This window comes from Halyomorpha halys, unplaced genomic scaffold (assembly GCF_000696795.3).
Source record: "Halyomorpha halys isolate HHAL.00 unplaced genomic scaffold, Hhal_1.1 Scaffold1266.1, whole genome shotgun sequence".
Classification (NCBI taxonomy): Eukaryota; Metazoa; Arthropoda; class Insecta; order Hemiptera; family Pentatomidae; genus Halyomorpha; species Halyomorpha halys.
The window spans coordinates 217,559-232,810 of NW_027110142.1; the positions used below are offsets into that span (position 1 = coordinate 217,559).

Genomic DNA, 15,252 nt, shown 5'->3' on the forward strand with positions numbered 1-15,252 from the left:
TATATAATACTCTTTTTGGCCACAATTTTGATTTTTTTTCAGATAAATTTTAATCGTTGAACTAAATAACTTAAATTACGCACATATATGTGGTGTGAGTATGAAAAAATTGATTCATTTAATAATTTTTTTTATTTTTAATTTCTAGTTTAAAATTAACAAATTTGAGGTAAAGCAATGCATTGATTAGCATATTAAGAGTCAAAGTCATACATAAAAAAATAAAAATAAAAATAAACAGGAAAAAGTAAACACAAGTGACAAATGTTCTTGGAATAAATAGTATTAACCAATGGTTTCTGGTAGCAATGAAGAAGTCTATTTAGAAAAAGCTTTCATAGAAAGAAAACTTCAGTGTTATTGTTTTTAACATGGGATAATAAATCCACATCCATGCCCTTCAATAAGAACTTCATTTTTTTTGTATTATGATACTATGTGGACCTATGTATATTATTTTAAATAAAAATTAAGCAAAAAATTAATTGTCTGAAAAATATGAATACACCTATGCATTTTTATTTAAACTTTCTTCACATTGGCTAATTACTTGTTAGTTTTTTGGTAAATAGTATTTAGATGCTGTATAAAATTTTAGGGGAAATTAAAAAGGGAGTTTCAATTGGAAATTTTCTAATAACCCTTTCAACATAGTGGTGTTGCATACAGTGCATAAATTGGGACAGTTTTAATATGTTGAAAAATTAAATACAAGTCTTATAATAGAAATATAAAATTATTTAATATGATTAGCTTCCTCTTAGTTCTTCAAATATGGACAAATGTTTTGGTTTTAAATAAGAGTAGTTTAGGTGTTTATGTAAACCTGAATAAATGTTTAGCGATTTTAATTTCATTCAAACAAAGTTAGGTTAACTTTCCATATATTAATATTATAGATTTAACAATAAAATTGATTATTGCAGGATTTCGGTGTTTTTTGCACACTTTGGGTTTTTACTGCATGATTTTGGGTTTAATACAGTCTCCAGCAATATATATACAATAATCCAAGATAATTCATAAAGGTTTCCATTGAGGATGTTCCATAAAGCCGAGGAAATATCTGTACCCAGCTTTTGCAATAGTCTCATGTGTGAAACTTGGACTATTGAATACAACAATAAGAATGAGATTCTGATGCTCTTTGATCAGTTTCAAGCATGTTGCTTTTCCTTTTATAAAAGAAGCGGTAATATCACAGCTGCTCATGGTGTGAAGGAAAAATATGCTGTTCTGTAGCCCTGATTATTGAAACTGTTGTGAGAAGACCTTGGTCCCCATTTGACAATGGCTTGTTTTCATAAATAATAATTTTCCATTTACTGGATATAGTTTGGTCAGAAAAATCATTAGGCTGACATCTCCAACTTAACTGTACTTAACTCTGTCAATCTTTGACATCTCCAATTGCTACATTTCTACTACACCACAATTTATCAAAAGCATTTCTATCAAACAAGATCATCATCTGAACTTAAATGACATTCTATAGTGTTCTTTGAATTTGGCCATTGACATTTATATAAGACGTGATTTGTTTTTGTTATTTGACAAATAAATATTGTTTAATCAGGATCTTCATGTTTTTATCAAAAATAATATCACATAATAACTATTTTCATTATGTTTAATATCAGCATAATGAGTTCCCAAATTTTTAATGTCTGTTTTACAGTTAAATAATACTTTAACATTTTTGACAACGTAGAGCTTATATGTTAATTATAACATTTATTAATTAATACCTGATAATATTATTGTCTGCCAATTAATTTATATTATTATTTCTATTTTGTATTTTGCAATAAATAAATTATTTGAAAAATTAAATAGGATGAGTGAATATTTGGGGAAAGTTGCTTTAATAGGGATTTATTTGTTAAGAAAGCCACCATATGTGGTAATTTTCCTAACAAAACAAAGTTGTCATAAATCACCTTTAATGCACTTTCCCTGAATATGCATTTACCCCAATGTATCTTATGTGGGTTGTATTATCACTAGCTATTTTGCCCAACTGTTGGTTAAGAGTATTGGAATACAGACTTAAACTATAACTATGTAACAGAACTAGAATAAACATAAAATTGCAAAATATCTACACATCTTCTATAAAACCTAATTCTCTAAAAAAATTGATAGTGAGCATTTTTATCATGTATAAGCTCAATAAATACAAGTCTGTTTATTTGGGCAAAAAGTATGATGGAACAAATTGTCAAAAACATACCATTTAGTAAGGAACATTATACAAAAATTTAAGTAAAGAGAATAGTTTTAATGCTCTTCTATTTTTAATATAAAAACTTTTTGCTAGGGCAGACTGTTAGATATTTCTTTACAAAAAAAAAGCCATTTTTTTCTTAGTTTTTCAAGTTTTTCACTCAAGCTCACTTATTATTCATGAGGAATTTTGATACTACTTTCATAATAGATCACTGAATAAGTGTACAGCATAATAAAAAATTTAATTTAATTTAAGCATGAGCAAAATTATGGTGTATTTTGACTGGACTATTAAGGAACATGGAGTGGTCAGAAAGTTCGGAGGCAGTAGGATTTCAATTTGTGTGAAATGATTTTTGACTAAAAACTGTAAAATACAATTTTTCAATTACTCCTCATCCGAAATCATTCCTTTGATTTTGACTTCAACTTCCATCCAAGGTACTCCTAACAATCATGACAAAAGATATCTATCGGAATCCATTAATATTCAACTAGGATATAATCAGGTGCTGAGGACTATTGGGTTTAAAGCCCTAGTGAACTACTAGGATCTAATCCTGTCATCACAAAACTGACAAATAAAACTTATCTCTAGCTTATTTACAAATTTTAAATTAATTAGACCATTGGTAGCTCATCATCATATGCCATTTCTTAAAATAATTTTTCAATCGGTTTTATCCCTCTTATTTCCATTTGTCCTAAAAAAATTAAGTAAGCAGCAAAAATAATCACACCAAAACTTTTAACTTCAAACTATTATTTTACTGGACTTAATCTTGTTTTTCTTGGTACTGAAGCGTTGTGCCATGTTAAAACAGTATATTACCTTATAGTATTGTATTATCATTACACTCCCAACCATTCTCTTTAAATAAACATATAGTAGAAGAAATACCCTATTCGTAGATTCTGCCACTAGGAGGAAGATTAAGATCAACCATGAATCACCTGTTCGTATGAGTTTCCATGCTTATAATACACCCACTTTGGAATTGACTGCCTTAAGTATATTACGAATATTATGAATATGAAGTAATTGTGGGCCTTAAGCTTTATTAATTAATTAATCCTCTAAGCAAATAGATTACTCTATTACAGAACTTTTTAAGGAAAGGTAATGATACATAGCATAATAATTTGAGAGTAGCTTTGAAACTTAAGCACATTTAAACATTATGAATAAGTTTGTTCACATGTTCATATAAAAATACCATTTAATTCAAGTTTCATACGTTAAGTAAAATATGCCAGTAATTAATCTTAATTGTGCAAAGACATAATAGGGCATACCTTGTTCAGCTATTTCAATTTCTCTTCGCCCAAAGGCATGTTCTTTTATGTTTTTGACACAGAAATCTGAAAATCCACTAGAAGCTACCTGAAGCCTTTGCCTTGGTGAAACATCATCTTCTTCAGAACTGCTGCCTGTGTAAGATGCTGAAATGGAAAAATCAATAGTTTTATTGAATGATTCAAAATATTGTTTACATTAACTTGTTACAAAAATTTTGTTTAAAAAACATTAACTTGTTGAAAAAAATATTGTTACATTACAATCAAATTTTATAAATTCTAACAATTGTCATGAATCCCTCAGTTAACAATGTAATTATTATATAAACATTAGATAATTCAACAAATACTTATGAGGAAATTCATATAAGAATTTATTATAAACATCAATTGCTAGAAAAACCAAAAGAAATTTGCATACAAATTAAAAATATATATAAAATTTTAGTAAATAAAAAATGGTGTTAGCCAGTCAGGATGGTTTGGTTAAAACAAACTTAATTATTAGTCATTTTGAAGTTGAAAATTACTCGGTAATTTAAAAAAAAAAAAAATTCCACTGACTTCTTTCAGTGCTTTGCTAAAAAAAAAAGAAAAATTAAAATAAAACAAAACCTTAGGTTTCAGTTATTCTAAAATAAAATAATGCATGTAATAAGGTAAAATAAATGACAAGAATTTTATAAATCATACACCAAGAAGTTTAATCATATGGACAGTTGCATACAATAACCTACCCTATTAAAATTAATGCTTTAATTGAACAACAGCTGTCTGTCTAAATCCACTGGCTCAAGAGATAAACTCCCAATGGATCTTTTTCAGGGATGAGAGTCTATTACATTCACATAAATACAAATAAATTTATGGTATTAGGTCATAATTCACAAAACAATTTATAGTCAACCCAATAATAAGTAAACGCCTATCTCTAAAACAGTTATAACAGTAAGAGGAGGTTCCACAGTGATAGTGAAAGCGAGAGTAATTTGTTGTTTATGTGAAGATAGTTTATAGTACCACCATCTATCAAGTAAATTCTGATGGTAAGACAAACAATTTTAAAGCTTTAGTATTGTATGAAGCATGCCTTCAACCACATTGTCAGACACACTTCACTTTTGGTTGGCTGGTTGGGATTGAGTGGATTGTATAATTGAAAAAATGAGATATGATTAGATGAAATAAAATTCTATTGTTTATGTTACAAGTGGTGTAGGGGGTGACCGAAAGAAAATATTTATGATTAGATGGTTAGTAAAATTTTGAATGACTGGGCTATGGAAATTGTAGATCTAAAATTGAGGTAGTTGATGATGATGTGGATGTTAACTATTGCTAGATGGACTTACTCCATGGTTCTTTCTTCCCTCCACATTCTTGGGCCTCTCTCCCCTCTGCTTCTGAGAACAACTTCAGGAGTTCTACTCACTCATGGTAGATTACTGATGAGAGACCAAAAGAAAGAATGGATTGCTTCTGCCAGAAGACAAGATGGCTCTCTTCACATTAGTCTGGGTTGCTTCTCACCACAGAGAGTGCTGGAGGAGGTTAGTTTTGACAGTTGGCCACATGGGCGCTAGTATATCCTGTAGGCTATTATATGCTATAATGTATTATGGTAGCCCCTTCAATTCAACCTTTCGGTTGCCGTAGGTACCGCCCACCTAAATCGCTCCGGATGACTTACTAGTTGAGATGAGTTGCGGCTGTAGCAGGTAGGATGAAATTTACATAGAGAGAAGAACAATACAAAATAAGGTTATGCTTATGCACAGAGTTTAAATGTAAATGAAAATGAACTTTACATCCTAAACAATCATTGATAATTACTTGAGATGGCTTGCTTAGGCTAATTTAATGATAAAAAAAAAAAGGAAATATGAATAAGAAAAAAAAAGGAAATTGATTTTTGTGTAAGATAGAGAAAAAAATAAACAAAATGTGTGCAACTTCTAGGAACTATGTTGAGGATGCGTCCGCCCACCCTAACAATTCCCACTTGGCAAGAGTGGATCAAAACTAAGAACTGAAATTAATAACAGAACTAAAGAACCCAATGAATGTTAGTATGAGAGAACAAACAATCATGTTTACACTAACTATATACATGAATCTAAAAATGAAGAAAACTAAAAGAACAAAGGAATCACGTCGACGCTGACTACATACAGATAATACAAGATAATTTTGACCTTCTAGGGTGACAGTGGTACTTCTCGTAGTCGGATTGATCTTCAAACTTTGGCTACACCGAAGTGGCTGGTAGCAGATTTGCCCTTGATTGTGGAACCTTCCATGGTGAAGTAACAGTGAAAAGAGAGATTGCGAATGGGTGTTAAACTCTCTTGTCTCAGTACTGCATCTTCAGTAAAATCTTGATAGATCTGGAGTTCGTCTTCAATTGTAGGTGTGGATGAATCTGCCAATCACTTGTTATCATTCGGATAGGATCTCAAATGATTTGTGTCAATATGATGTTCAGATGGCAAACTGGATCCGGATTCCCTAGAGCTTCCAGATACGGCGTACAATGAAGTGGCAGATGCATTCCTGGTCCTACCGTAAGCCACTTGGGTAGGAACAGCAACAGGATTGATATTGCTGACCAAACTTCTCGGATCCGTGTTATCTGACTTTACATCCCGAATGAACATCAAACTACCTCGGTCACGAATTGAAGTTGATGAAGCTTCAGTGCTGCTTAGAATGTTTCCATTCATCAAGATGTGACTATTAGTTGTAGAGTTATCGGAATGTGTAATCAAAGTTGCGTTATATGGAGAATCGGCTTTTGAGGTTTCACAACAATTCCTATCACTGATAAGAGGAACATCAGTTGCATCTGAACTAATAGGTGCATCTGGATCTGGAAGTTTCTTGAGCAGTACCTTGGGCTGATATTTTCATTTGCTGATTTCAAATGACTGGAGGCTCTGAAGGGCCGACACAATGTCGTAGATACACGCCGTACAGAGCTGTTGTGAGTTGGCTGAGGAGCAGTGCATGAAGAAGGTGGTAACTTGTTGCCTCTAGAGATCGTTGAACGAGAAGAAGGATGAATTTTTACCCTGTTCTCGGTAGAATTCGAAACGCTAAGAGTAGATTTGAAGAACAGGGAGCAGGACATAGGGACATAGGTTGAACCAAATTATGAACAATGCCAGAAACTACTAAGCCGAAGACTGTAGGCGTAAAGTAAAGTCCATCGACTTCAGAAGGATAAGGAGCTCCAACGAGAATCCGTGGGTATAAGTCCCCACCGATTAACAGATCGACTGGACCTGACTCCCCAAAGCGTTGATTGGCCAAAGGGTGGCGCATAATGCGGCTGACGATGGAAGAAGGAAGGTTGACATTTGGTAATGACGACGTGATGCGGTCGACTACCACTGGAGAGAGGTTGTATTCTTCTGTACCAGCGAATGGGCGTATGGTACATGACGTATAGCCTTTGAGATGAGACTTTGGGACGGCTGACTCGCCAAGACTGGTGATGCAATGGTCGAAATTTGAAAGGTTAGCGCCAATCTTGTGTGCGAGCTCGCTAGAAATAAATGTGTGCTGGCTTCCAGAGTCTAATACACAGCATATGAAGGTCTCACCACAGAGAGTGCTGGAGGAGGTTAGTTTTGACAGTTGGCCACATGGGCGCTAGTATATCCTGTAGGCTATTATATGCTATAATGTATTATGGTAGCCCCTTCAATTCAACCTTTCGGTTGCCGTAGGTACCGCCCACCTAAATCGCTCCGGATGACTTACTAGTTGAGATGAGTTGCGGCTGTAGCAGGTAGGATGAAATTTACATAGAGAGAAGAACAATACAAAATAAGGTTATGCTTATGCACAGAGTTTAAATATTGATTTATTGAAAATGGGCATGATCTCTAGTTTCAGTGAAAACCAATTAAATCAGTCAATAACCTTTTGAAAAAATAATTAAAATCCCTGAAACATGGCCATTTGTAACTTTTTCTTGTGCCTATCACAAATAAAAAATTATGCTAAAATAATAACTTGTGGAACTCGTGAACATTTAAAACTTAAAATTTTAAAATGCCGTTCTTAAAAAGCAGCATGAAAAAGGTCCTAGAGGGGTTTTTTATTTTCTATTTGTTTTCGAGGAGTTATTTGAAGACTGATAATAAGGGTTGTCAACAAAATATATGAGAGATTTCATTTAATACCAAAAATGCATTTGAAAATCAGGATCTTTGTTGCCTCAATTGTGAGGGAAGTGATTTATTTACAATTTGATTTATAAAAAAAACTATGACTCAGTTAATAAGTGTGCACAAGGGTAATTCAATTTGCTGATAATCAAAATATACCTAAACCACTCAGGAATCATTCGCCTTACAGTTTTCCTCATCTTATAACGCTTCTTCCCTTGTGGTCAAAGCTTGAAAAATTCATAAGATTAAATGCATTTTTGAGGTGTTAAATCAAACCTCACTTATAGTTTATGATTTTTGATATTATATTTTACTTTCTCGATGATTATAGACCAATTTTTCACGAACAAATAGTGAATTTTTTTATCATTTTATGTTTTACATACCGATTTTTTAAAAAATATACATAATTTTTTCCACCATTTTTCTTATATTATAATTTTGAAAAAGTTCAATAAAAATATATTTTAAAAAATTAGTATTTTTTTTTTCAGCGATCACACATTGACTTTTAGAATACAGTTTAAAAATGGTCCAATTCCATCCACTACTTTTCCTAACACATTCAATACCGTATTTTCCTTAATATATCCATATTTCAAAAACAGGAGGTCTGATTTGACTCAAAGCAGAAGAAAAGTTGAGGATTAATGTAAAAATAGAACTAATATACATTTTATCAAATTCAATTCACTCATTCACTGAAATACATTTTCCTCGATGCCACTATATTACAAAACGGCATGTCTTTTTTTTTCATTCTTAGACCAAAAATCACAGACTATATAATATGAATAGTTACATATCTAACTAACAGAAATGGTGAGGAAGCTATCTAAATGGGAACCTAAGTTTCAAGGCTTGTCATGATGATACTGGAAACATTTTTTATAGTATTATTTGAATTTTATGACAGTTTTCCCGTTTTCGATTTCCTGACTTTTCCAAAATTAAAATAATTCCATAATTTTCAGAATTAAAAAAAATCCCAGACTTTTCCTGGTTGCTAGACATCCTGTTAATTTATCTTATATATATATATATATATATATATAGTAAAAGGACACTTGCTGATTTATAGTTTTTATTTAAAAAAAAAAAAATGAAATTCAACATCATTTTTTGTACTGGGTCAGTTTTATGAGATATAAATAACAAGAACAATTTTTTTTTTTAATTAAAAAAATTAAGTAAACATTTATTAAAAGAAAACAGTGAATTTTATTTTTTTCTCAATTTTGGTAGGTTTCCTTGAATCTCTATTAAAACATTAACATATTATTTATTTTTTACATTCAGACATTGTATTTTTCGACTGTTGGTCATATAGTGACTCTTAAGAAACTTAGAAGATTAGAGCATTCATCAAAGTACTGGAACTACCCATATCACAGAGACAAAATACTTATCTTTATGGAATTACTAGTATTTATGGCAGGGGACCAAGGATAACAAGATAAAATCAAACGGGCAAACTGAAATCAAATAAAAAGCAATTAGCAAATTTACAGTATTAATAACGATATATAAATAAAATACTGAGTGTCTGCGACTCCAATAGGTCAGAGCAAGATATTACTTTATGTAACAATAGTGTAGGACTATTGCTACAAAGTCGTAGATGTTGCTTTTATAGACAACTTTCAAAAGTGGTCAGAAGTTGATGAGCCCATGTCTATACTGATTCAATTGTCTAATTTTAATTTAATTAAATACCACAATGGCACTCATTGAATACAGTGGTTGTTTTACCATTAGTCACAAATAACAATAAAAAGTCTAAACGACACATAACACTAACAGACCAGGTCTTTATAAGAATTGTTAATGGGGACTAGACAGCTGATAAAAAACCGTAGATTATTGAGTCATCTTTAGGCGATGCCAATCAAATGACCCTAACTGACTGTTATTTAACATTTAAATATTATAATACAAAATATAATAATATATATAATACATCATAATACATACATAATAATATAATACATCTGTTTTTTCTAAGAATAACATATACTTCTAAAGAAAATAATACAAATAAAAATAAATTTAATTAAATTAAATACTAAGGCTATTTACTAATTAATCATTAAACTTGATTTGAACAAGCATAGTAACAAAATTAATGTAACAAAACTAATAAATTATATCTCAAGACACAACTGAACAAGTTGAATCAAACTGAAAGTAAATTTTTTAAATATATACTCAGATCATTTGAATTGACTGATAAAATTAAAGTAAAAAAAAAAAATTAACTTACCAGAACTGTAAGAATCAGTGGAAGAAGCAGATAGAGAACGACTTCGGTATCTACTTGATTTTTTCAATGCACTGGTTGATTTAGATTCCTAAAATCATTTAATACAATTATAGAAACTACTTAAAAAAAAATAATTTATAGGCAAAATTATTTTATCTTGAAATTATGGTTAGGTATACCATAGCACCAATATTTATACTGTTAAAACTTTATGTATTATATTAAAATTAATATTTTATGGGATACAGTAAAAAAGATCAAAATAATATAATTTTGTGTTTTTAAAGTAATCTCTTTTTACTTATTCAACAGTTGTCATTAAATTACTGCTCTCCCTCTCCCTACACATCATGTTAAATACATGAAAAATGATTATTTAATGGTAGTGACACATAAAGATAGTAATAAATGCATTCTATCTTATGATTAAGAAAAAGAAACAAAGAAAAGAAAGGGACAAATTTAAAATAATTTTTCTTTTCCTCCTGAAAATTGACAAGTGTACCTTTTGCTACTCTAACATAACATAAAATTACATTAACTCTAATTAATTCAAACAGTTTAAAGACTTAAAAAGTAAGAAAAATCAATAACTTAAAAATTAACTTTTTTTATTTTTTTTTTATTTGCTGATCGCACCTCCAACCATCTTCTCCACAAAAATTCCAGGGATTTGGTATGATATTCATTCATATTATCATACAAATAAAAGTTAAATATAAACTGAAATATGTCAATTAGATAGAGCATAATTATATTTTCACACAACAGTTCAACAAAAAAACATAATTTTGATAATGGAAAAAATAAATAAAAAGAACAAAAGTGAAAAATTACCAATTTTCTCTGACCAACAAATGAAGAAGAACCAGTATCCACATTCTGAAAAAATAAAATAAAATGTTGATTATAAAATTATTAAGAGTCAATAATTAATTTAAATTTTGTAAACGTGAAATGAAAGTATTAAAATTGATAAAAAACAACTCAGCCACATGCATTCTATTAGGAATATTTTTCAAATTTTTTTTAGGACTTATAATTATAAAAATTGAATTATGAATTTAATAATTCAAATTCTATTAGGACTTCCCCTAAGAAACTATATTTTAAAAGGTGGGGTAAAGAAACATTACCAAGTAAACCATAATATTTGATGAAATTATTGGTAATAAAATTATCGAAGAATTTAATCTCGGACAAATTGTACAACTAGAAATGGATAGAAAAATAGCAATAGTGACTATTTAACTATTTAATGTGATTCATAGGAGTATCTTAACAATGGTATAGATTTTTATTTTTTAATGTTTTAAGAAAAAGTTTTAAAACAAAACATTATTCTTTGGTAATTAAAAAAAAAGTTAGATGATAAGCTTTTAGATAGATTATTTAAAAAAAATAATAAGATCAGCTCCACAACAGTGGAATAATACTACAAAAGTAATGAAGTTTCATTAGTTTAATACTACTCAAATAAGGTTAAGAAAATAAAGTTTAAGGAATTCTGCAATTTATGAAGAATATTGTTTCAAATTTTGTACTGTTATATTAAATTTATTTAAAACAGAAAACTTAATTAGTTATTTTATTTGGTAATAAAGGTTCAATATAAAAAACATTTTATTATAATTTAGTGTAAATCAATTAAACAGTTTAGAATCACATAACGGTTGAAGAAGAGGGATAATAAAAGGGAGTAAAGAACATTAGGACTGATACTAATGAGTCGGATAAGTGAATCTATTGGTCTTTTTTGTCATATCCTGATGAATGACCAAGAGGTTGCTGTTCTATCTGAACTAAAGTGGGATGTGTCAAAATTCATTTTGACGGAATAAATACAAAGCCATAAGAAAAAGGCTAACTTTAGGATAAGTAAGCTTGGAATGTTTATCTTAATATAACCATGTATAAACACTTTAACCATGGAAAATTTATGCAAATGAATAATTTAACTATTATCGAGAACCCTTTCACACATTTATTAATACATAAAATTAGAAAAATTGTGGTAGGGCATTATAATAATGCTATCAATTTTTATAATATATATGCCCATATATATACTGTGTGTGCACCCAAATGTGGCTTGGAGAGCTTTACATCTATATTCTTGCAAATAATCTTTCTTTATTCAAGTAGAAAAAAATAATCTTAGTTTATTCTAGTGACAATAACATAGTTCTTTATGATGATCAGTTGCCATTTTAATAATGTTTCTAACTTTGTTTTAACAAAATTTCATAAATAGGTACATTAAAGCAACAATTTTCAAACCAGAAAACTCTCTGATACAGATAAATTAATTAACAATAAAAAAAAAAAGTAAGATACCAAAATTAAGACAGGATGATAAAAGGAATAAATACCTTCAATCCTAGCCCTTTGGTCTACGTTAGAGTATCAATTATAAAAAATTAGATAATTTTGACTGATGATTCAATTTGGGGTAATTGAAAAATTTTTATATTTTTAAGAATAGGAAAGGTGGAAATTTCATATATTATAGCTCCAGTACAATATCAATGGGAAGTAAGGAAGAGAGGAGATGAAAACAAATTCTAACAACATAAGTTGAGAAAAGAAATTTTAGTGGAATAGAGACATAATGAGATTATAGATAGATTAAAACTATACAATATGTTAAAAATAAAATTAGATATTTAAAAAAAAAAAGAAGTTTAAATTCTGGTGCATATTATTGCAATGATAAGAGTGTACTTCGACAAACAATTTAAGCAATGAAATAAAATAATCAGAACTTGTTTTTTACAATAAAAATTTCTTAAAAGGATGGTAGCTTAAAGCATTGAAACTAATGAAGTGTTATCCACTATACAAACTAATCATAAAGAATGAGAACAGAGAATTGCACTTAAAAAATGATCATGGTTAAAAAAAAAATCATAAAATAAGCTAAATTTAAATTATGTAGTAGGATGTCATTTGTTTACATGGTACTGATTTGAGTCTTGAGAAACTAGAAACATTAACTTAAATAATGTACAGGCAAAGTTAAGTATATAAAGTTATATATCAATAATAAATGATAATGTATCAAACAAAACATCACAAAATTGATTAAAACTGGATGTTTTATGTTTCGGGTAGGAACAGTATTTATAAAATCAAAGTAGGGTAGTTAAATAGCATGAATATTAAATAGTGAATTTATATTAAGTGAAATAACCAGAAATAAACACAGCTTGTAGATAAAGCTTAAGATGGACAGCATATCATATAACGAAAGATGTTAAATTACTAGTAAACATAATATTACTAGGTTATCAAAATCTGACTTTTTATTTTCTGAGTGATACTAAATCAAAAAACTGCACAAAAGAAAAATGTTTACATAGTATTTCACAGAGAAATGAGTACATCAGGAGGTTGTTTTTCTAGGCCTTACACAATTATATTAAAACATACAACACAGAATTGCAACTAAAGACCTTAATTGCAGATCCTGGATCAGTCACCGGGCTGTCAGAAACAGTTGAAGGGTTTGATTTGGTGACACAAGAAACCGTCTCACTCATCTCTACTGATTCTACTAAACTGCTTCTCCACCAGCTGTTAACCAATTGATTTATCGATTAAAAGACATCGATTCAAACAAGAGTGAATAGTTGAATCGATAGCTCCTAAGAGACACTATTTTATCGCTCAACTTATTTGAGAAAATATAACAAAATAAAGATATATAATTTTGAGCCTGTAGGTATAGGTTTTTTTCCTCCTGTAGTTTAGTACCTGAGTGGTCTAAATCAGTAAACTTATTGACTTCACTTGCGTGCTTTATAAGACGAACAATTTTTACAAAATAACCACCAAATTACGAAATAAAATGAATGCGTAAAGTTAAAGATGGCAAAATTAAGTCACAACGGTAGTTTCACAGTCACCTCAAAAATGATAATTCAAGATTCTATTTTTATAAATACGTTACAGTAATCAATAAGTTACTCCTATAAGGGGTGCCCAGTAGGGTGATGCATGGCACAGTTTCAAACAATTGTTTACGGCATTATCAATTGTTAGAGGAAACCAAATTTTTGTGGGATTTCGATCAGGGATTTTCAAACCAGATAACAAGGAATATTGTATATATTTATACCTTTTCTAAATACCTAAAAAATGAAGAATATATATAGTTCCAATTTTAAAAGGGTTTATTTAGTTTCAACATTATCAATCATATGCTTGTAATTCAGCTCATATTCGATTTTCTGATCAAGTACAAGAAGCTTAGTACAATACGTAAAACTGATGACAAATCAATTTTATGATGTCATGGAAATGGTCTGATAATGTGGAGAAGCTTAGAAGAACAAATCGGCTAAGTTTGAGGGATCTTGATACCCTTCTAGCTGATTCTCAGGGTTGTAACGGCAGTGGAGTTCAAAATTGAAATTACCCGAATCGACTGCCTTCAATGGGCTGGTGAAATTACATTAAACTTAATATTTACGAATATATTCTAATAATAATGAATACACGAAAATGTTTGTGAAGCGTCATTTCAAATTTATTAATAATACATTTAAATTAAAATATTTAAATATAAATGCATTCGAAGAAAAAATTAAATATATACCTAGTCAATAATTAGTATCAAAATTAAATGTAAACCTCATATGAATTTATAATGTATATATACCAGAAAATTAAAAAAAAAATTACACTAAACATTACACGAAATTAAACTAAACATATTACATTAAACAAACTGAAATGATGAGAAATAAGTGTTAATAAATCATAGAAAAATAAAGCAGATTGTACTTTCGCTTTATGTTGTGAATTCGTGTATTTTAACGAAATTCTGCAAGAGTTTTGTGTGTCTGAAGCAGCTAGCCTATCAAATCCCTGCGGCCGATGAAATTCGTTTGAATTAAAATGATGACTTGAAACCTCTTGGAAGTACGGTACAGTTTCAAATCTTCTTGTAAATCTTGGTTAATAAATAAAACTAGATTCGAGAGACAAGGTTTTTTATTACTCACAAAACTCATTACATTACACTCACACAAGGTACAAGCACACAATCTAGCGGAAAAAAGACAAAACAGGGTATATGAACATATTTACTAATAAATTTAGGATTACAATATTAACACCCCCCCATAATTCTAAATTTTGAAATACAATTAAAGACCAAAAAAAAATCTAAACCATTAAACCAATATTTTCAACATTAACTTTATGCTTAAGACCACTCAATGGCTTAGTTAAGAAATCCGCAATGTTTTGATCAGAAGCAATATACTCTACACAAAC

General features: G+C 29.6%; 1 protein-coding gene across 2 annotated transcripts in view; it reads right to left on the reverse strand.

Annotated features, from left to right (window-relative positions):
* The window catches only part of LOC106689033 (adenosylhomocysteinase-like 1), a 100,980-nt gene extending 87,427 nt beyond the window's left edge, over nt 1-13,553 (reverse strand). For both annotated transcript variants that reach the window (XM_067048270.1, XM_067048272.1), the window contains exons 1-4: nt 13,425-13,553; nt 10,807-10,851; nt 9,970-10,057; nt 3,526-3,672 (exon numbers count right to left, since the gene is read on the reverse strand). In XM_067048270.1, the coding sequence (XP_066904371.1) occupies nt 3,526-3,672; nt 9,970-10,057; nt 10,807-10,851; nt 13,425-13,511 (367 nt within the window). In that variant the 5' untranslated portion in view covers nt 13,512-13,553. The remainder of the gene's footprint in view (nt 1-3,525; nt 3,673-9,969; nt 10,058-10,806; nt 10,852-13,424) is intronic.
* Nucleotides 13,554-15,252: the final 1,699 nt, after the last annotated feature.